Source organism: Phyllostomus discolor, chromosome 4, assembly GCF_004126475.2.
Source record: "Phyllostomus discolor isolate MPI-MPIP mPhyDis1 chromosome 4, mPhyDis1.pri.v3, whole genome shotgun sequence".
NCBI classification, from domain to species: domain Eukaryota; kingdom Metazoa; phylum Chordata; class Mammalia; order Chiroptera; family Phyllostomidae; genus Phyllostomus; species Phyllostomus discolor.
The window spans coordinates 21,281,238-21,305,432 of NC_040906.2; the positions used below are offsets into that span (position 1 = coordinate 21,281,238).

The 24,195-nt window shown below is 35.7% G+C and overlaps 1 protein-coding gene across 2 annotated transcripts; it reads left to right on the plus strand.

Annotated features, from left to right (window-relative positions):
• Positions 1–855: 855 nt before the first annotated feature.
• Positions 856–24,195, plus strand: MYL1 (myosin light chain 1). Of its 2 annotated transcripts, none has more exons than XM_028511049.2 (7): positions 856–1,121; positions 14,069–14,096; positions 18,199–18,342; positions 20,363–20,536; positions 20,993–21,070; positions 23,295–23,337; positions 23,886–24,195. In XM_028511049.2, exons 1-6 carry the CDS (start codon positions 1,008–1,010, stop codon positions 23,321–23,323), a joined length of 567 nt encoding a protein of 188 aa, XP_028366850.1. In that variant the 5' UTR covers positions 856–1,007; the 3' UTR covers positions 23,324–23,337; positions 23,886–24,195. The 2 variants fall into 2 exon arrangements, with proteins under 2 accessions (XP_028366850.1, XP_028366851.1); XM_028511050.2 differs by lacking the exons at positions 856–1,121; positions 14,069–14,096 and adding exons at positions 12,945–13,017; positions 13,779–13,803.

The window sequence follows — 24,195 nt, forward strand, 5'->3', positions numbered from 1 at the left end:
TGCACCATGTTGGTAATCAAAGTTCTTTTCTCTCTTTAACTCTCTGGCCTCTTAGGATAATTTAAGTATTTATCTTATCTCCTTAGTGTGAATAAAAAAAATAGGTGATAAATAAATAATCATACTGTTTGCCATTTAGGAAATCAAACGGGTGTCTACTTTGAAAGTTACTATTTAAAAAGTTGTTTTGCAAGAAAGTAGTTAAATCTTGCAGCCATTTCCATTCCATTTGATGTTCTTCATTCAATTACAGAAAGAAAACTAAGTTGTAAGAAGCAGTCTTAAACTATTTTCCTCAGCATACAGTGTGCTATGGTTTGAAAGAGAGAGAGCCAGAGCCAGACAGAGGTCGCACTCCCTAGAAGGAAGACTCCTTTGAGACTTGACGAGCTTTCCTTATCCGTCTGCTCTTTATTTTTAAACATCACTACGTCTTTGCTGACCAACGTTTTCTTGCAAGTTGTGGCAAAGGAGCTGGGTGAAAGTTGGTGATACTCCCTGCCAAAATTCCAAGTTGAAATCAAATCCCTCAATAAAGTTTCTCTGGCATGGGGAAAAAAAAAAAGAGATTTACAACTTCAGCAGAATTCTAATTCAACAAAGAAAAAGTATCAGTCAATCGACTTTACTGTCACCAAAGGATCTGAAACTGACTTTATCAGACTTCTTTCTCTTTTATATATAGAGGTGAAAAAAAAAAACCAGCAAGAGGAGTTTAGAAAAAATTGATGAAGCCCTGACCCTTTGGACTCCATTTATAGACTGAGCAGGAATGCCATCCCCCTTGAGCAGCGAGCTGTCCAATCCAGCCTCACGTGTCAAGATTCTATTAGGCACTAAGTGAAATATATATGCATGGCCTTATACCATTTAATACTCTGGGTCCACCTTCAAGACTCTGGGCTGTGGATCAACCGAGCCACCACTCCTCTTCCAAGAATCATTTTGACAGGTACTTTTGGAGGTGCTTCTTCTCTCTCTTTTTTTAACCCAACCTTTTAAACAAAATGGCACCAAAGAAAGACGTGAAGAAGCCTGCTGCAGCTCCTGCCCCGGCCCCTGCCCCCGCACCTGCACCCGCCCCACCCAAAGAAGAAAAAATTGACCTCTCTGCCATTAAGGTAATTAAATGGGTGGACTGTTCAGTCATTGAAACATCTTTCGGCAGAAGGGAACTGTAGAAATTTGCAAAGAGATATATTTTTCATTAAGAAAAACAGCATTACTAAGTGAACTGGTAGATTTGGAGAGAAGAGAATCCTAATTAAAAGGCAAATAAACTTTAATGTAGAATTTCAGTAAAATTACTATGAGTGTGGTATTGCCTCTATTGTGGGACCTGTATTTCCTCTATTTTATTTTATTGTTTTGTTGTCTAGTTTCCTTTCCCACCCACCCATCCCCCAAGTTGTTAAAGTGCAACTTATGGATAACATATATATCTAAATATGTTTTATAAATATTGAAACAAATACTTGTGTCTATTTACTTATGTAATCTCTGTGGAAACTGGATCCTTACTTTAAAGTTATATCAAAAGGAAAGTGTTAACCCATCCACTGTTTTTGAAAAGTTTAAAAACAGCTGATGATACAGTTGCCCTGGATGTACTTATTGGACAGCTGTTTTATTTCATCTGAAAAAGAGATTTTGCAATTCAAGTTAATTTCCCCTTCAGCTTTGCTTAATAAAATTTGATACCACACTAAATGGGGTCTCGATGCAGACAATTATGCACTCAAGTGTTTCAATGACTATAACTGTCATCTTGTTTATTTACACACAGGATTTAATTCAGAATGTGTGAGTTATTTCTAAATGAAACTAACCCAAAAAATACTGTAAAACGTGTTGTTTCTATGGCTTTTAGTTTATATATTTGAGCTCTTGCATACTGATCTTGAACTAAGGAGAATGTGATTAATTTCTGTGTCAACACTTTGCTGTGATCAAAGTTCTCGAGTACCCAAAGGGTATCTGCTTTCAGGAAAACGATGCAATGCATGTGCCTGTTACTTTTCAGTGATGTGACTCATCAAATGTGCACCTTCTCCTCATTCACTGGGCTTTGATTGGTCCACAGGGCAGTTTGAAAATCTTCATCTAAGGAACCCTGCCGTATATGGAAAACAAATGGGCAAAAGTGCCTATACGAGTGCTCTTCATTTACATCAAAAGTTCTATACATAATAAATCTGAATTTTGCTAACTTCACGCACTTTATTTGTGATGGTGATGCTAACCTATGGGTAAACACTTCATTGACTATTTTACTATAATTGTATATTTTTAAAGTATCCTTAACATAAATAGTCAATTAGATCATCCTTAGATATATGTGATGGAATTAAATAAACACATTCATAGTTTTTACAGTATTCCAGTTAAACATGAAATTTTATGTTTTAAAGTAGGAGTAGATTACCACAAATATTTTATCTTCAGTTTATAGGTGACGGAAATCAAATTTTAATAGAATCTAACATTGGTTAGGAATTAGTGGGGTTTTTTGTTTGGTTGGTTAGAAACTATTATTCATAATGAATATCCACTTAGGGAAAGAAATGAATGTTAGATCTTGTAATAAATGTTTTTCCACCTTGTCGACTGCATGCATACAGTTCATTAAGAAAAAAACAATTTTTTTCTCTCTGGCAACCCTGTTAACATGCTTTACAGAAGCACACTGACTATTGAACAACAAGAGTCATTTCAGGAACTCCAATAACTCTGGCTGTCTTTCTTCTTTGAATCTCCACTCTATACTAACGTTAAAAATAAAAATCAACATCAAAGATTCTCTTCTTTACATTGATTGTGATTTATAAGACAATACCCTCTCTTTGTATCTGGGACTGTAAGAATCTGGTAAGGGGAAAAACTACCTTCATCTTAAGAAGAAAATGAAATATCTCCCTAATGAAAACAGGCATTAATGTTCTTCCTTGAGAAACTGTGCAAGAAGAAGTAAATAAATATAAATTAAGTGTGGCAAGTAAGAAGACTCCAAGAACAGGCAAAACATCATTTTTAAAAATTTTTTTAATTATTGCTTTTTTATTGCATTTTTGTCATTATCATTTATTCCCCTTATACCCCCTCCTCCCAATAATCACCACACTATTATTCATGTCTATGAGTCCTTTCTCCTTTTTGCTCAATTCCTCCATCCCTAACTACCCCCCCACACACATCTGTTATCTTGCTATCTACTGAGTCTGTCTCTACTTGGCTTGTTATTCTATTTATTCATTAGATTCCATATGTAAGTGAAATCATATATAACTAGTCCTTCCCTGTCTGGCTTATTTCACTTAGCATAATGTTCTCTAGGTCCATCCATACTGTTGCAAAGGGTAGGAGCTCCTTCTTTCTTTCTGCTGAATAGTATTCCATTGTGTAAATATGTACCACAGTTTTTCGATCCCTCATTTACTGATGGACACTTAGGTTGTTTCCAGAACTTGGCTATTGTAAATAATGCTGCTATGAACATTGGAGTGCATAGGTTCTTTTGAGTTGGTGTTTTGGAATTCTTTGGGTATAATCTCAGCAGTGGAATTGTCAGGTCAAAAAGCAGTTCTATCTTTAGTTTTTTGAGGAAATTCCATAATGTTTTCCATAGTCACCATAGCAGTCTGCATTCCCACCAACAGTGCACTAGGGTTCCCTTTTCTCCACAACCTCGCCAGCACTTGTTGTTTGTTGATTTGTTTATGATGGACATGCTGACCATTGTGAAGAGGTATCATACTAATGACTTGTTCATAGTCAGTAGAAAAGGGACAATTTTCTGAACCTTGCAAATTGATTTATCTTTTCCTCTATCGGTTGCATTAAAGCTGGTGTGAGTCAGCACTACTAAGCAAAGGAGGGAAATCTTCCGGGAGTCTCTGTGAAGATGGGTCTGTTCCATCTTCACTAGTTCACTGCAGAACAAGAGATGTGATAGATCCCAATAAAGGACACAGTCAAAAATAAGTTAAGTGAATCTAGAGGACACGGGAAGATATTCACCTTTATCTTTCATTCAGAAAGCCCATTCTTGATAGAAAGAGAAAACAACAGAATTGAAACGAATATATTTTTGTAAAGGAATTCCAGTATCTTCAATGATTTTTATTCACTAATATGAAGTCAGTGTATATTTATAGGCATTATAACAAAGAATGTGATGCAACTTGAAGGCATTATAAAATTTTAATTTAATCCCACTAGGTGACAAAGCTAATTAAAAGATACATTAAAACATTTGATGTTATGATGCTCTTAATTACTTAATGATGCTTCTAGCTATATTACCTCAAATAAGTTATAAACTTTCTTCAAGAAAAAAAGTGAACTTTAAAGATATTAATAGAGCTGTTAGATGTGTTCATTATCTTCCTGAGAACTCAATAAAAAACTTAACTGTATTTTAAACACTCTTTCATAAATCATATGATTTAAAAAGCTACCTTCCTTTAGACTTTGAGTAAAGGTAAAGTTTAAGTGTAACCATCTTTGCGTAGTATTAGCGGCATGGTAACATTTAATTCCTCAATATTATTCCCAGCTAATATCTATGTTTCATCTTAAAATATGCCATGTTTAAGAGCCATATATTGGATTCACCCTGAACTCTGAACAATCTTGTATATTATTAATTAGTTTTATCAATTTCTTAAATGTGCTTTTGAATTTGATTTCCTCCAGATCTGTTGGTTATTTGTTGAGAGTAGTTCTTCAAAGTTCTGACATAAAATCTTGGATATCTGAGGGAATGCTTACATGATGTCTTATCCCCATGAATTTTCTATGAGTATCCTTTTTCAAAAACACATTTTCTGCTGATATTTGGACATTAAAGTCACTGTCCTGGGTGGTTCTGAGAGCCCTTTGCTTTCACAGAGCTGCTACTTCCAGCGCTGACACCAAGACTCACGGACACTGCCTGGCAGTCTCAAGTGTGGGAATCAAAACCTCCCATGAGTGTTCTGGTTGTAGGTGCAGACACAAAAAAATTAACACCTGTTGCCCAAAATTGCAACCAAGTGAAATAACACAAGTAAATAAGACATGAGATGACCACGTGGCTAGGTCTTAAAAACTCTTCGACGTGTAAGTGCATTTTTTGCATGATGCATGCCTTAGCTTGTATGTCAGGATGCTGTGAAGTGATGGGACTTTGAATCATGTCTCTTATTGTGTTGCTCACATTTTAATTCTCATTGTATTCCCCACTCAATCAGGTCACCCCTGACTAGACTGCAGGCGATATTACAAAAAGTGGTAAAGGTACAGAATGCATTGACAGAAACTCATCAAATAACAAAGTTCATAGCAACAATTGACCATGTCCTTGGGAAGATTTAAGCTTTCAGTTTAATGGGTAAGATGGAAATACAGCATTCCCAATTAATACATCTATTTACTGATGGATAGTCAGTGAAGACAAATGTATATATGCATTGTGACTCCTTACTTGTTCTGGTCAGGGTATAGGATTGCTTGTGTTAATCTATAAATCCTTTTTCTCCTATTGAACAAGGCTAATAGAAACCCAATCCTACTTAGAACAATTGTTGGGGAAATCAAATAAGGTCACGGTCATGAAAAGTTTTGAAAATTATAAAGTTCTTTATAATATAACAACCGTATTTATTGTGAACTTACTCTGTGCCCTATTATCTTATTTAATCTTTATAACATTACACCAAGGTTGTTTTAGTCTCATTTTGTAAAAATAAAAAAGCAACTCAAGAGTCTAAAAGAGGTTCAGTGTTATGCTCATGATGAAATAACTAGTAATGATGAAGCTAGGATTAACCTAGAAAGCCAAATCCAGAGTCCACTATGTTAACCACAGAATAACCTACCTCCTGTGTATAAAGAGTAAGTTGCTCTTTCTAAGAATGTGTAAAGGAGGCATATTTTGCTCTCAAGCATGTGAGGTACAGTGGTTCTTCTATCACCTGCACAGCCCTGTGTAGCCACGAGAGGGAGTGATGAGCACACATCCGAGCAAGGTCATTGAGACAACCTTGCCAGTTCACCGCTGTTGGGTTCTGCACAGGGTCCCCCTGTCTTAGCACCTGGTGCTGACAGGCTGGGTGTTCTCTTTTACAGATGGAAGGAGGGGTGTTAGGAAGGAAGAAAGACTCCTAGGCACTCTGCTCCAGCTTCCTGTAAAAAATTATGAAGAGAACATGTATATTTTGAAAAACGCTGTCATGAGAGTAGATTGGTAGTCGCCAGGGGCTGGGGTGGAAGTGGAAGGGAAGAGTGAAGGTGGCCAGAGGGTACAAACTTTTGGTTACAAGAGAATAATTTCTGGGCACCCATTTACAGCATGCTGACTTAGTTACCAGATGCTAAGAGCGTAAATCTTCAAAGTTCTTACTACAAAAACAAAGATACCTATGTGAGGTGATGGATGTGTTAATTAACCTTATTGTGGTAACTATTTCACAATATCAAAATCACATATCAGCTCATCACATGTACACCTTAAACTTATACAATGTTATATGTCAATGATTTTCAACCTTTTCATCTCAGGCACATGTAAACTAATTACTAAAATTCTGCAGCACACCAAAAATATATTTTTTGCTAATCTGACAAAAAAATAAGTATACTTTTTATTCATTCACACCATATGGCTGTTGTTGTGTTGCCTGTTATTTTTTAATTTGACAGTCTAATGGAAAAGAGGTCAGTATTCCTGACTAAATAATCAGTTCATGTTTTAAAAAGTCAGCACACCAGTTGAAAATCACTGTTATATGTTAATTATACCCCAATAAAGCTGGAAAAAATTAAACTATACAAAATTATTTTTAATGCTGTTAAATGTAGCAAAACTGATTGAATTTTTTAAATAATTATGTTTTTAATTAAACATAAATATATATGTTTAATTAACTGACCTCCAAATTTTGCCCTCAAGCTAATATTTTGAGAATGTTATGGGATTTCTACTTACAAATAAACTACATGATTTAAACTGGAAATCCCAACCACATATTCACTGGGGTGGTTTATAGAAGTATAAGGCCACATGCATAACAGTAAAATCTTAACCTTAACTAGTTTGAGGAAAAGAATACTTACGGTTGATTTCTAATTAGAAGGAATGGGTGAAATGTATAGGTTATGTTAAGTTTTCGTTACATAATTATAAAAGTTTATTTTCTTTTACTCTGGTCTTTCAATGATACCAATTAATTTTTAATACAACTATAATGCCAGCCAATTGCAATGTTAATCCATTTGTGATGGGAATGTAACCTCAGAAACAAATCAAAAACTGAGACTGTCTCTAGGTATCAGCACCAAGTTTCCATGTGGGAACACTAAAATTGCATAAGGAGAGACCAGGTAGAATGGAGTGGGAAACTATTAAAGGGTATTGGTAACACTTTAATATTATATTTTGAATTACAAGTGACTGGATAATGCCTTCTTGAAGTAAAATGCAGTTTGGAAAGGAAATAGATGTGTTCACCAATTAATGGTGAGCAGCACTTTGAATTTTAAAGATAACGAAAACTTTGCAAGACAGGAAGATCATGCAGTGACAGCACCAAATTTAGCCTGGCGACATTTTAGTGCTGCAAATGAACCAGCCCCCTGGCAAGTTGTCTTGAGGAGTCGGTCCATAATTACCCAGCATTCAGCACGCCATCTGACTCATGGAAATTGTGGAAAGGATTATATTTAGTCTGCTGATATTACACTTTCTTCTGCTTCTTTTCATGCTGAAATACTTTTTGTATGAAAATAGGATCTTTTATAGTTTGTTTCTACATCAGGTTTCTACAGTTTCTACAGTTTCCTTTTCACCCAAATCAGAATTTGGAGGGCAAAATTATAATACACAGAGAGTAATGGCTTCAGTTATACTAGTTAAAATTTAAATTATATGGATGATAATTCCTTGCTATTGTAGCCATAAATTAATAATAGTGAACTGAATCCAGAGAAGAAACTTCTTCCCAAAGATAAAGTCACATCACGATCAACTTTATATTCTTCTTTCCCCTGCAGCAAGGGAGTTTCTTTAAACCTAGTGAGTGCTCAATGGTATGTACTCTCTCCTGTTTACAAAACATCTGACTCGGTTGAACATGGTATTAAGAAATTATATTTTCCTTAACTCTTCTTTATCTAAACTACTTCAAAATAATGTTATTAAATGTTTAGGCACCCTGACCTTTTCTCCAGAAAAAGTGAGTTGAGGTAGATTCTACCGACAAAAAGATGGGAAACCTCACAATATTGTAGAACCATAAGCAACCCTAGAAATCATTAAGTATAATAGTTTGTATCTGAGGAAGCTGCAATGCTGGCAAGAGAAGTAATTTAATCCAAGGACACGTGACTTTTTACGAGAGGGCCAGAACCAATTCTGAGCTCTAAAGTGGTGATGGCAATGTTCACATATCCCTGTTGTCACACAAAGAACTTATTTTCCAGAAAAGTAGAAAAAAGAAGATACTTATGATTTCTCACAACACACACAACAAATTTTTCTAATGATCATATTTTTAAAATAAAAGGAGAAAGGAGGAAACAAAAGTACAACTTGGATTTTTAACAAATTACATGCAAACAAATATGCAAAGTAGAAACAGCACAACTCATAAGACATTTTAGTTTTATTTATCAACTATTAACCATGGGAAAGCTGATGAGAAATCTGAAGTGTGGACTCAGGTCACATTTTAAATTTTTATTAAAATTTACTTAGACCTCTCTGTTAATTCTGGTAGGTCTGAATTGGGTTGCTTTAATAATTTAGACTTTGATCTAATTTGTCTGATTTGAATTGACTGGTCTATACACCTTCACAGAGAATCACTCATTTCTTCTTCTATTCAGATCAATTATCCAATAGAGCCATCTATTCTCTCTTATATTCAACAACCTGGGCCAGTACTGTATTCTCATTGTCCTTAATTTCTTCTTTCCATACCATATTACACTCATCAGCCTAAGTGTATCCTTTGATAAGGTAAAAACAATGGGAAAAAAATACTTATTTCCTTTAAATTGAGTTATTCTGAGTACAAGACTCAGTTTCAAAATAATGTTTCTGCTGGTCTTTTACAGTGATTCCCAGTAACTCTGTGAGTCTGGACTGATAATTAATAAATTAAGTTTCCCTTAGGGTTTGCATATATCCAGGTCATTGTCTGTCTGCCAGATGTTAAACCAAAGAACCCACAGCACTGCCTTCTTGATTGAAAACTGGCCCTTGTTAGGTCAACTGCTTTACTCAGCCTCGCCTGTCATTAGCCCTGGCGCACCTTGCTGTGACGAAGGTGTTTAAAGACCATAGTCTGTGTTCCTTCCTAGGGCATTGTTTCTCAGGATTCAACAACACATGTCTCCCAAGTCATTTTTAATTATAGTTCTTCTGGTTTTACCAAATTTTGGTGGTTTTTTAATATTTATTTTTATTAAATTTATTGGGACGACATTGATTAATACTACTAATTCCAGATCCTATTTGATTAAATGCACTTTAATGTTTTTCCTATAAATAAATTCCTTCTATATATCGGAGACTTTATCTTGTCTTTAATCAGTTAAACAAACCTCATGATTACTATTAGAAAAGTGCTTCTCAAAGTGAGAAAAGATCTGTAAATAGTGCAATAAAAATTATTTTTTAGTACCAGTAACTTATATAGTACTACCTACCTACATCCAATACCAAACAGCATATGGCTCATACAAATGTGGAATGTAGTTATTTTACTATCAGTCCAGTATAAGCATGTAGGCAGAGATGGAAGAAAACACCTTAAAAAAAACAAATGGAGGGGTTGTGAATTAGAAGTCCTGATCATAAACATTTACACAAAATCTAAGAAAAGGCCCTCAAAATCTAAAGGCACATACATCAATAATTCAAGATGAGCTTGTGTCTACTATGTGTCTGGCAGTTCTAGGTGCCTGAGATGCAGTAGAACGTGAGCTCTTTGAGGGGACTGATGAAATCTCTTCCCTCATGGAATAGAATGTTTAAGAGGAGGAGCTTATCTTTGAAGAAGGAACTTACCCTATATGTATGCATGTGTGTATATCTATATCTATATCTATCTATATATATATATATTGTGATGATTTTAACTTAACGAAAATCTGTTGAGCATCTATTATTGGCAGGTTTTTTGTAGTGATAGGGGATAAAAATCAAAGAATAAGTCAGGGGATGCTCTCCAAGAGGGTGGGGTAAGACTGCACTTGGGTTCACGTCATGGACAAAGGTAAATGGCTTTCATAATGACCTGTGCTGCCCAGAAGTTTACAATCGGGAAAGGTAAACATCATTTCTAAGTGAAAAGAGGGAGCTAGGTAAGTAGAGAGAAAAGGTTCTTTCAAGAGAAGGAGAGTTTTAGGACTTTGAAAAACAGGTAACTTCTAAGAACCAGAGATGAGAGGAGAGCATTCCAGATAGGAAAGACTTAAATCTAATTTTTAAAACGAACCAAATGATGGCATAGCAAACTGAGTTCAAAACCAGCTGCCATTTCGTATGTGTCAAAGGCATGTTCAAGGGGCTGGTTATCTCACCATAAGCCAGAAAAGATGCCAGAGAAAAGTTTTTGTCATTTGTAAAAGTGTACCAGAGAATAAACAGCATTTCCCATTTATTCCATGAACACAGCACCCAGGTTTTCTAACTTGTAAACTATAGTTTATTCTCTAGACTAGACTAGACTACAATCTTCTCCACCACTATTAATAAATTGCTTGAATGTTAACTTTGAGTCTCAACAGATACAAAAAAATCTAAACTCTCATTTTCTATGTGATAAAGATATAGAGGAAAAAGAGAGAGTTAAATAATTTAGCAACTGCCTACCACTTCTATGTTAATATTAAACTTTTACATAATATCCAAGTAGTTAGAAATAGCTCATTCATAACATAAATATAACTTTTAAAATGACTTTCTAGTTTTCTCAATGGATTTTGCACAAACTGACCATATTCTATATGTATTCAAGGGTACACTTCTCTACTTGAAAAAAATGAAAATGAGCATTATGTAGGGTAACTTTGATGACTTTATTTTAATTATTTATATTTATCTGCTACTTCTCAATATTAATCATAGGCAATTCAAATTTAATGACATGATACATACAATTATGGAACTAAAAAGAACACAAAGAAACATGGTCTGGTCTGTTCTAAAGGCTTTAATTTACATCAGAGTCATGAGGCTCCAAATTACACAATTATCAAAGATTATAAACTTTCACTTTTTTCCCTCCCTTTCAATTTCCCCCTAATGATTCAAATACATTTTTCTATTAACTTTCTCAAAATGTCAATTTATTTCTAAAGATATGTTTACCTGGGTACTACTATTTTTGAAATTATATTTTCAATCCTCATTTTGGAACTCAAGACCCTATGGGATTTCTGTCACTACTTGTAGCCTGGACAAAAAGTAATACATATTTAAATGTTGATTTCTTTCTAAACGCTTGAGGGAAGGCTGTTAAGTATACATCTGTCTAGCAGGGGACACTTCATTCTTTCTGTGATCATTTCCTTAAAAAGACTCACCGAAACAGTACTTAAGTTAGAATTTATTTCTAACATTCTTTATGTCCATGTGCTTTTAAGTACATAGAGAACTGAAAATACATTATGGGAAATTGCATGGACATACAAAGACCGATCTTTTCCCAGTACCATTTTGCACAGTACCATTCTAGGAAGAGAGCGCCCTCTATTTTCATGAGAACACATTACCAGCCAATCCCTGAGATACCGTCAAAATTCTCAAGCACAGCTTTGCATTCCAGAGAAACCTCTTCAGACTGTTTCTCATTCTGGAGACTAAGCCATAAAATATTTGACGTGATAGAAACAGAATCAGCACCTCCTGCTAAGAACCTCCACAAAATTTTAAAATCTCAAATAGGAGAGAAAAAGAATGCAAAAGATACTCTATCAACAGAGAACAGAATGGCAGTTACCAAAGGAAAAGTGGGAAGGAGGGAGGTTGAAGAGGGTAGAGGGGGTCAAATATGTGGTGACAGAAGGAGACTAGACTCTGAGTGGTGACACCACAGTGCGATATACAGATGTCATATGGAATTGTACACTTGAACTCATATAATGTTATTTTCCAATCTCACCCCAGCACATTTAATTAAAAAAAAAAAAAAAAACAGGAATGGAACTTACACCAAAAAAATTAAAAGTCTGTCACCTTTGCTGCCTCTAAAAACTTCAGAAATTCAAAAATTCTGACTGGTCAGCCATCATAAAGCACACAGAGAGGGAGGAAAATATCCACCCCAAAGGTAGCTATGGGAGAATGGTGAAAAACGAAGATCAAAACCACTCCTGGCTTAGCTAAGCTTTATACTTCTGAGGACACATCTTACAAGATTAAATTAATTGCAGATGTCAAGACCTGATGAGATTACCACTTGGGCAAACCATGAGAAACACACAAATGTGGGATGCATTTCAGGTCCTTTGAACTTTGCCACGATGGACAAACCTTCAAAGGCTGTTCTTTCTGTAACCATTGCCATTTGAAACCCCAAACCAGTCCTATCCAATGTTTCATTAATACCCAAACTTGCTCACTTGAAGTCTGCAAAGTCCCAAATTCACAGCAAGAAGGGATCAGCCCAAGCCCCTAGACAAATTCGAAGCTCCTTAAAGGAAGACACTCCCAGAGAATCTCTCAGGGACCAAGACCATAAAAGTACTGATGGACTTCAGACTCACTATGGCTGTCCACTCCCACTTTATGGTTTCCTAAAAATAGCCTTCAGGGTACAGATTCCTCTTTCTCTTTGCCCTAAGAAAGCTAAAGAACCCTCCAAGGGGAGGGGCCGCTTCTCTCTGAAACCTGATGCTAGCTGTGAGATCACAGCTCCCCCAGAAATAAAAGGCAATCGCAGCAAAGGAGGCCCCCACTCAGGGACTGGAACAGCCCTCAGCTCTCTCTGCAGCTTCGCCACTGCTTTGCAGCCCAGCAGCTCCATCATGGTGGGTCCTATGAGAAAAGGATTTGTCATTTACAGGAGGAAATAGATAGTGGATAAAATGTTATTGAGGGAAAAAGGGCAGACAAAAAATATAACTGGGGAGAGAATATATTCCATATGAGTCTTTAGAATCTACTTTGGGTTTTTATTGATGTGGGCTAAGGACAGAAGAGGTTAATTTGAGCTATAATGCCAGTTGGAAAAAATACAACTTACTTCCCAAAAGTAGTACTTTATGCTTGATCAACTTTTGCTATATCACATAAGGTTTATTATAAGTAAATTTAGAATAAAAACCCTGCAACTCTAGAAAAAAAATATAACACCTGGAAAAACAATCCAATGATGCCAATTTCTAAAATAAAGTAAACTAATTCCAACGCATTATGTAAAAATGTGGTGGTTAAACAGAAGACTTACGGCGATCTTTTTAATGCAGTGCATCTGTACTTCTTAATACCATGTATATGTATTAGACATATCTTAAACACACTAGACAGTATTTTACTGTTCCAGGAAGTATTTAACTTGGCATTTGTTAAATCATTTATTTATTAATTAAGAGAGATGTTCCTTAACTATCTTCTGCAAAAGCTTCTTATTTTTCCTAGATTCAAAAGTATCCTAAGGCAACGTTCTTATTCTATGACACCTACACGGCTTCCCAAAAATCTCAGAGCAGAGAACACTCAATTCTTCTGTCAATGCATTTGAAAAAGTACTAGTTGTTTCTTTCTTTCTCCCTCTGTCTCGCCACTGCAGTCCTTCAGTGCTGATCAGATTGCTGGTAAGTAAATTGAGCTTCTCTACTCCAGATGTAGGCAGAATACTGCCCAGTTTTGGGAATGTCAACAGAAATATCACTTATCTTCAAGGCACGTTAACTGCGTGGCTCAACCTGTTAGTATTCGAGCTATGCCTGAACTCTGAAAAGTAGGCTTACTTTGGGAGCTTACTTTACAGAATACTCAGGGAATGAGCTTGGATACACTCTAAAGTCAGGGCATTTTGTTTGCTTAAAGTTTTCTTTATGGTTAATTTCTTTCTAACAGATCGAGTTCTCTAAGGAACAGCAGGAAGGTAAGTTTAAAAGAGTTTGTTGTTCATATGTGCACACTCACAGAGATGGCATGTAGGAAAACCACTCCCTTGGGATTAGCTCTTCCTCATCACGCCCCACTGGTGTTGCCACTCTAAATATAAACACTCTCAATCACTCTAACTTTTCTCAGCAAACTGGATCTCTTGCTTATCATCAGAGGATTGAGCAAACAATAAACACTACAAAGTAGGTCCTTACATTCACTGACGTCTAAATAAAACCAATTTGATACAGCAAGCAATACTATACCTATACTCCATAAAAGATGTAGATTTTGGCAGGCTAATTTTTTCATCAAATCCTTAAAGACACATCTGGCAGGTCTGACCTGTGCCACCTGGAAAATATAATTGATTAGGAAACTGCCAATGACCAAATCTGCGTAATTTCAATGGGCACCATAATACATTGAGAGAAACAACAGGTGAAGTGACTGTAGAATACAAGTAAATTCAGAGACCAGGAGGGAGGAGTATTTATCATAACACTGCGGGGGGAAGACAGCAGATGTCTCCTGACCCAGTGTCAGCGATGCGGGGCAGGCTCCCGGGGAGGTGCTGGCACTTGCTCAAGGACACAGAGGATTGATGATGGGACCAAAATCTGCTATTAGTTTAAATTAAGTAGAAATTTCTTCCATAAAAATAACTCTTAACACTCCAGAGAATCTTAATATTTTCCCTAAGATTTTCATTTTTTTGTCCTTGCAGTCTTGGGACCTAAGAATCCCAGGCCCTGCAAAATCTTATTTTTTCACTAGTATACCAAGGCATGTTTTATGGAGCGAGAATGTCACATAGCAAATAAAGTGAGATAGAAATATGTGTGCAGAAGAGAAGGGGAGAAAAACTTAGTTATATGATATATAAATTAGAGTACTGGTCATAACAATAAATATATATATATTATACATGTTACGGAATATATATGTAATAATAAATGTAGGTGATTAATAAGAACATTTTCGAATACTCATTTATCTACCTAAAGAATCCCACAGTTTTCAATGTTTTAGTGCCTGGACTATCTCACGTTCAAACACCAATCAAGAAAAAACAAAGATATTCACTGTAGTACACAGACTCGTGTGTATCCATGCCATGGTTGATGGTCTCAAGGAGACAGATTATATAACTTGATGACTCAGAACTCAATATCATACGAGATTATACTACAAAGGACTATTTTTTTCTTATTGAAACATGTTGGTAACTCTACTATAATTTGCTTAATTTTTAGTGCATTTTTAACTAGCAATGCTGCTACAATTTCAGCTATTACACCCTAGTCCTTTTAAATATCTAATTTACCATGTCATTTTGGTAGCCAAACTATGACAGAGCCGAGCACTAGAAGAATAAAAACCCTTACAGGAGCAAAAGTGTTAAACTATTACTATTAAAACCTATTACTCCATATATGAAATAGGTTTTAGATATAGAATTTCAGTAAACAGAGGTGTGGCGGACTGGTTTTCTTTTGTGCCGGGAAAACAAATGTTTTGCGGTAGCATTTTAAATGAAATGGAAATCATACACTTTCAGAAAGGAATGAAGACTTCCTTTGTTTACTTTGTTTCATCATGTGTAATGATTAGTTTTGCTCAAGTCTGCTGCTCTGTTTGAATGTATCACCGCCTTGGAGGAAAGAAGAAATAACAGCTAGAAAACTAGAGCATTCTAAAGGTCTAAGGCCTCCTGTGCTCTCCAAGTGTTGCCACTAACCACGTGTGGCTATTTAAATGTAAAATTTAATGAGTTAAAAGTAAATCCCTTCAAATATCCATTTTCACATCTGTACTAGTTACCTTTTAGTGCTCAAGACCTACAGGTGGCTAGTATCTACATTTTGGGGCAGCCCAGATACAAAACATTTTAATCATCACAAAAAGTTCTAGAACAGTGTTATCCTAGACCAAGGCCTGGCAATTTTTTTTTTTAAAAAAGGCCAAACAGTAAATTTGTTAGGCCTCATTGGCAAATATAGTCTCACTAAAAAGAACTCACCTCTGTTATTGAAATATGAAAGCAGCCATTCAATACACACATAAATGGCTGTATTCCCATCCAGCATTATTTACAGAAACCAGTGGCCAGCCCCTAGGGCAACAGTTTGCTAACCCATGTTCTAGACTCTTCAAGATAAAAACTTATGCCTTAAAATTCTGCTGTTGGAAGAGCTATGTCTCTCTGGCCTTAGCCTTTAAATTAACAGAAGGGTTAATGTCAGAGAGATTCTATTACAGCCCATAAAATCCTATTTCTATATCAAGTATCTGACCACGGTAATAGTGAGCCCTCTGAGCAATTTGTGTATGAAAGCCTGCAGCCAGTAACAAGAATAGTTCAGTTTCACATGTCCCTCAGAAAGATGAAAAGTAATATTTGACTAATGACCCTACAGTGCCTGCAGCATGCTTTCAGATTAGGGAAATGATTTTTTATAATCAAACTGCATAGAATATGAGGGGGAAATTTTAGCAAAGAAGGGTACATGATCACTACAATTGGCAGTGAGTGTGGCTGGTGGAATCTCAGGTTAGGGGATGGAGGGACAGTAAAATAGGGTGTTCCACTAGTAATCTATCTGGAAGGCATCTTTTGATGTGAAACTATGAAAGCCTTTCTGCTCTTTCACTCACAAATGATTTTTCGAGTGTTGTGAGTGTTGACTCCAACAAGTTGCCTTCAGGTCCCCCAGGAAATTTCATTTAGTTAAGTTTAGAAGGTTCCGTTAAAGTGTCTTTACTGGCCCCTAATCCACAGTAGTACCCCTTTCTGTCTTTTTGGTTATATGTCTTAATTCTTTGTTAATGTAATTCTGAAAGGCAAAACCATTCTACCAAAGGAGAATGACAAAATTTAGGAAAAGTAAGGAATAGAGTGATTGGGATTAAAAAGAAGACAATATAAGAATATATACTTATACACAAACACATGTGAATACAAGTAAGACAGAAAACTGAATGAAATAGGTGGCATCTGTCTCTGTGAATATCCCAGTTTCCACGTTGTGCAATAATTTTGCAAAATGTTACTATTGGGGGAAAGAAGACAGACTATTTATAAGACATCTCTCTGTACATTTTCTAAAAATTGCCTGTGAATCTACAATGATTTCCAATAAAATATGTACTTAAATCTAAAGCTAACATAGCAACATGTTGTGATATATATTATCTGAAAAAATAAAGTTTAAAACGATTACCATAGCAACAGATCCAAACAAATATTCCTACTTCTGAATTGATTCCTACTAGAGTCATACACTGAAGTGGTTAAAAGACCTCTTACAGAACTTAGAGATTTGTCTCACCTTTCTGTTTTTCTTGCCTGCAAAATGAAGTTGCTCCTGAAGAAAACTAGTTAAGGGAAGTATTTAGGAAATTTGTGCCTCAAGAGGAGGTTTATTTCCACACAATTTGAGAAGTTTGGGTTAACCACATAAGCACGACCCCATCTCAAAATTTATTTTCTTGAAATTTTATTAACTTTATTAATTGCATAAGCGATTATATGGGAAATTCTTAAGACCTCAGAATTTCTTTCTTTTTCTTTTTTTTAATCATTGTTCAAGTACAGTTTTCTCCCCCCTACTCCCATTCCAGCCCACCCACCCAACCGTCCCCCCTTTCCCCCCATTACCCCCCACCCCTAGTTTTTGTCCATGTGTCCTCCGAATTTGTTCCTGTAAACCCTACCCATTCCCCCCTGAAATTCCCTCTTCTCTCCCCTCTGAAGACCTCAGAATTTCTTGACCCAGCCCTGCTTCCCAAGCAGATGAAGGAAATATGAAAAAATATGACTAGGAGTTCCAATTTCCATATCTGATTAACGATAACATACTACTTGAAACTGGAAATGCTGCTTTAAAATAGCCCCAAATGAAGTGTCAAAAGGGTTTGTCGATGATTGTTTGAACTATACAAAGGAAGAGCAAACATAACAGCCAACAATTATAACGTAAGTGGTTGGCAAAAGTTGTAAAATAATAGTCTGAACCGGATCTTTGATGAAAGTAGGGTTAATGTCTAGGTCTGAGGCAGAAAAGAAGCACCCTAATGCTTCTTGCTTCTTGCAGACTTCAAGGAGGCATTTCTACTGTTTGACAGAACGGGTGAATGCAAGATCACCTTAAGCCAGGTTGGGGATGTTCTTCGGGCTCTGGGCACAAATCCCACCAATGCAGAGGTCAAGAAGGTTCTGGGAAACCCCTCCAATGAAGGTAACCACATGTTTTTCCAATAAGTTGGAAAATACATTTTGTGTGTGTGTGTGTGTGTGTGTGTGTGTGTGTGTGTAAGAGAAAGGGCAATTTATTGAGAAAGCTCCACAGAATAGGATTTAATTTGTTTTTTATGGTAAGTGTGCCACCGGCTAGAGTCTCAGTTTTTTCCCTCATAGAGTAAGTTAACCTTCCTTTGAGAATTTGCAAGCATGATAAAATTTCATGCTAATGGAAGGAAATAATATCTAATGCTAACATCATTATCATCATCTTATCTAATGCTCATAACTTAAAGGTTAATGAAATGAAATAATATCCAAATCTACACCTTTTTTTTCAAACCTTCAAAGGCAAAATTACATTTTGACAAAGGTGCTTTGAGTAAATTACAGTGGCACATGTCTGATGAAGATCTGCTCTGATGAAAACTGGGAAGTGAAACTGGTGCTTTCAGGAGACTGAAAATGCCCGCTGACTTTGCCTGCTGGTCTGTCTTTTGACATCCTGCCTCTGTGACCATCTTCAAGGAAACTCAGCTATCTTAACTGAGAAAGACAGGATGACATTTTAATAAGAGTACTTTCTATTTCCAAAGAATTACAGAGAGACTCAAAAATCTAAGCCAAGCCTGCATGCAGTCACCCAAGTTAAATCATGGGACTGAGGCCAGCAACATGCATGGGTGGTAAAATTGCAGAAGTTTTTTGCTCAATACAGAAATCCAGTCTTTAGTCTGGAACGAAAAAAAATTTAAGTCCCAAAGGTTTGTGACAAAGTATAATAGTCTATTGGAACATATCACTCTAAACAAGCAAATAAACAATAAACAAAATGATACTAAAGTTTTATCAAGTAGACATGTGGGCTGTTTATCTTTGCCATAAGGAAAAAAAGGGGCGCAAATAATCTCTATTTTCCTTGATAATTAAAATGACCACTTTCCTTTGCTGCAAAAGAAAACTTATTTCAAAAAAAGGAAAAACCTAACTCTAAATTAGTCTCCTAGACTATTCCTCACACTTCATTTTCTTTGAAGGAAAATTTCCAGGTAAATCACATAAAAAGTAGCTGCAAGCATGAGATAAAGTGAAAGAGCAATAGGCCAAGGCTTCTGTTTTAAGTGCCATTTCTAACTGATCAAACATCCATCTTTAAAGGAATTATTGGTTAACTGTTCATTTATTCAGCATGCCAACTCAATCTTTTTACTATTACTCAGTGTACTAGGTTTCTATTCTATGAGAAAAGGCTAGTAAAAGGGGATTTGATTTTAGGGCACATAACTTATCCATTCATATACACCTGTGTAGTCTGTTTTATACTTCTATTATGAATATCACTTACCTTGTCAAAAGATACTAAAGAGAGTCCTATCATCTGCAGTCCCCTAAACTGCAAGTAAGTCAGAAGATCACAAAGCATTTGACATACACTCTTCCCTTATAAGCTTCTTTTTTAAATTACTTAAAATTTAAAGAAATTGAAGTCCCTACAAAATCTCAGGGCGAAGATGGAATATATGTTAAAGTTCAGTTAAGTTTTACTATATTCATGTGCTAATGATTTGTTGTATCAGTATAATTTTATATTGTTTTTCTAGTTTTTACAGAAAACAGTACATTGACAGTGCTAATAAAATAACAACTAACATTAAGTACCCAGTTGTCCCAGGTATTGTAATAAACTTGTCTTGTGTCATCTCAAGAATTCTCACCCTAACACTATGAAATATTTCTGTTTTAGAGATAAAGAAGCGTAGACACAAATCCGTCAAGAAACTTTCCCATAATCAACTTAATTGCAAATGGTAGACAAGGGAAAAAACTTCAAGCACCAGGACCCCAGTGCTTATGCTATTATCTAGTACTAAATTTCTGATACCAGCAATTTACCCACTGAAATTTAAGCTGCAAGAAGATTCTTTAGGTCATGTAGAATGGACTTTCCTGTTTAATTTGAGACTCAGAAATGGCATTTTATGTTAGCTAATAACTCTCCAAATTGCAATTTTTTTCAGAGATGAATGCCAAGAAAATCGAGTTTGAACAGTTTCTTCCCATGATGCAAGCTATTTCCAACAACAAGGACCAGGGCACTTATGAAGACTTTGTTGAGGGTCTGCGTGTCTTTGACAAGGAAGGCAATGGCACAGTCATGGGTGCTGAGCTCCGTCACGTTCTAGCCACACTAGGTAAGAAAAACTTATTTCAGTGTCATTGATAGGATAGACTATATAAGAAGGAGTGTGATTGAGGGAAATTGAGTTATAACCAAGATAGGAAAGGGGAAAGACTACAAAGGAGAAATGACAAAGAATAGCCAAACATTAATGACCATTGCAATTGGCTTCGGTGTCGATGAGTTTGTTTGGGGAAAATGATAAATTACTGGTAATAAATAAGCAAAGCAAAGCATTGTAGTTCTCAATAGGATATAATTTGGACATTCAGGTACAATGTGTGTTTCATTCATTCATTCAAAAGCATTTATGGACAACCTTCTAAGTGCCTGCAGAATAAGAAAGACTGAGTTTCTATCCTCCAAGAGAATAGTCATAGTCTCCAGGAGCCCCAAACTGGTCACTTATGGTGGAACGTTGAAACCGTTCTCTGCCCTTCTTTCTGAACAAAGAGTTTTGCTTCATCAGGTGAAAAGATGAAAGAGGAAGAAGTGGAAACACTATTGGCAGGTCAAGAAGACTCCAATGGCTGCATCAACTATGAAGGTACAATCTCATGCTCTGGTAGTTACAACAACTTTTAAATGATTGGATTGATTACAGACTCCTTTTGAACTTGAAATAATTTCTTTTTCTTTGCCTCCCTTATTGAACATACACATGCTAATTGTTATCAATCAATCATACATGAACTCTAACTCTAAAAAGGTATCTTACAAAGACTTGACTGTATATAAGATTTGTGGGTTTTAGCACTCCTGTATATTGTTATATAGATTTAAATATGTTTTTACATGTACTTTTTATTATTAGACCTTCATAATATCTCTGTAATGTAGACAGGGTTATATTAGAATAAATTAAAGTTGCAGAGATCTCAAAATTCCTTACATCAAGCAATTATGAAAATGGGGAAAGTGAGGGCCAAGAGGTTCAGTTACTAGTGAAGTTCACATTATTAATGATAGGGATAGTGCTACAATTTAGTTCTCCTTGTCTCATGTTCTAGCTTAAATGAAAGTCATCTCTAGGGATCAATTATCTATTCCCTGCTACCAACTTACAGCAGCTCCAGCCAGAGGATCTGAAAAATAACACACTACACACAATAAAGAGGCAAAATAAAGTTGCATGGAATACTTTTCCAATAAAATTGAGAAACATTCTATTCCCCTAAAAGACTGATCTAGCCCTATTTTGATATGGCTATGTTGATAAATTTGATGTAAAAGTAGACTGATGAAATCTAATGACTGCGGGAAAAGTAAGAAAAGAAAAGCAGAGAGGAGGGGGAAGAAGGGAAGCGGGGAGAGAAAGAGAGGAGAGGGGGAAAAGTAAGTATTCAGCCAAGCATACCTTCACTGACAACCTTCATTAAACTTCACTTTTTTCCCCATAAACAATGTTTTACACTTGGTTATCACCATAAGTACATTACATAAAGAAGAATCATTCAATAAACACTGTTTGCACAAGTGGATAGTACGGTAATCTAGAAAATTAAATCAGACCTGGACCTCATACCATAATAAATCCCAAATGGCTCAAAATTTTAAATGTAAAGACAAAAAGCATAAAATCCTTCACAGAATTTATTTATAAGTTTTTGAGTGGAAAGGCCTTTCTAACACTTATATAAAACCCGGAAAGCATTTCAATTTTTGACAAATTCAATCACATAATGTTTTAAAACCTATATGGCTAAAGCCATATAGAAACAGAGTCAGAAGGCAAATAGCAGACCCAAAACCAATTTTTTTGCAATTAATATTAGAGAGGGCTAATTTCCTTAATAAAAAAACAATTACAAATTAATAGATATACTACAAACCAAAAATTAATAAATAAATGAACAGACAATTCATAAGAAGGAAATAAAAATATATATGAATACCACATAATAAGCTAGACTTCATTAATAATAAAAGAAATATAGATTAATACCACATTGAGATAACATTTTTAAATAAGCTGATTGCCAAAGATTAAAAGTTTGACCCCACTTTGGGTTGAGGAGAGTGTGTGGAGAAAGCTGATCTCATGCATTCCTTTTGGGAATACAAATCTTTTAAATCTGTACGTGGTGATGTGGTACTATTAACTTGAACAAATCTACTTCAAGGGATATAGTCTTTAGATATACTGGCACTCAAGTAAAACAAGTGATACATAGTTATTCATTAGTAGTGCTGTTTGTGATGGCCAAATCTTTGAACAACTTAATATCCATCAATGTGCAATGCATTGAATAGATATATCCACAGGATGAAATACCCTAAAGCCCTAAAAAATGACACTCCTGTTTACAACTATGGTAATATCTGCAACATATATTATGAAGTGAGAAAAACTAGTGTAAGAGGATGCCACAATTTGTATAGAAAAATTTAGAAACATATATTTGTATTATCTTATACAGACATAATAGCTCCATCAGCTTAGCTATAAAGAGAGAAACAAGATAGCTGGAGACAGTGATGAGGAACACTTTTTTGTTATGAGCTCATACTTTAAAGAAGAAAAATTTAACCATATGAATGTACTGCCCCCGACACACCCGCCCCCAACAGTCAACCCCTTACTCAGAAATTAAATTTACAAAATCAGAGGAAAGGCCATAAATCCAGTAATACATATAGTGGGTTGTACAGAGCACAAAAAATAAATTCCAGTGTTATAGCTCAGAATAATTAGGATTGCGATAATTCACAAAACTTGTCTTACTGAAGCTGGCCATTTTCTAACTAAACTGTCTGTGTTGTGCCTACAGCCTTTGTCAAGCACATCATGTCCATCTGAACGGAGCTCTCAAGGTGTGTATGTTTTCTCTTTACTGTAAACCTTCTTGGTATTTTCTTAAACTTAACAGCTTCGCTTTATATTCTGTAGATATAATTAGTATTAGCTCCTAAAACTACTTATATTAACCAGGAAACTTCAACTCCTTGAAATGAGTTGTTTATAAATAGAGCACTTTGTATAAATTTATAATAAGAAACTTCTGAGGTTTTTCCTTGCATCTGTAAACCCTGTCTTTGACTGTACTATAAGCATACAATGGACATTCAACAAGGCAGATACTAGTTGATTAACTCAGCTGGAACATAACACTGATAAAAAGTATGGGCCTACGTTGGTTCCATAACACAGAGTTTTTAACAGTTACTGCTCTAGAAAACCATGTTATCCCAGCCAAAAGGAAGCGCTGCAACCAGGTTCTGCCAGTGAGGAGATGGATGACCTTGGAAGTGCTCGTTCATTTGTGCTTTTTCTTCTTTTGCACTTCACATTATTTCCTTCCCAGTTTTCTTTCTGAAAACATGCGATCAACATCTAACTCTTTTTCCCTTTTCCTTTACAGATCAAGCATTGTTTAGGAAGACTGGCCGGAAACTTACTTTATAACACCCATGTCCAGATCTGTTTGCCATCACTCAGAAAAACAGAACGGTGGACTATTCTAGACCGAGGGACTCCTGAATCTTTTTATAGCTTACGTTTCTCCCTAAGTCCTGCTCGCACCATACAAACCAACTGTCTCCTGTTCTAGACAAGGATAAGATGCCGACAACCCCAAACCCAGGCACCACTTTCTATTGTCTACCATGGGTCAGTGAACACCCGTAAATTAATAAATCAATAAATCATTTTGGTCAGTCTGTAATATTCAA

What these genes read in the sequence shown, in the direction of transcription:
- MYL1 (XM_028511049.2), top strand. Translation starts at nt 1,008, where the DNA reads ATGGCACCAAAGAAAGACGTGAAGAAGCCTGCTGCAGCTCCTGCCCCG. An exon ending in TTGACCTCTCTGCCATTAAG is followed by an intron (nt 1,122 to 14,068) that starts GTAATTAAATGG and finishes TCTTTCTAACAG; the next exon opens with ATCGAGTTCTCTAAGGAACA. An exon ending in TCACGTTCTAGCCACACTAG is followed by an intron (nt 20,537 to 20,992) that starts GTAAGAAAAACT and finishes TTGCTTCATCAG; the next exon opens with GTGAAAAGATGAAAGAGGAA.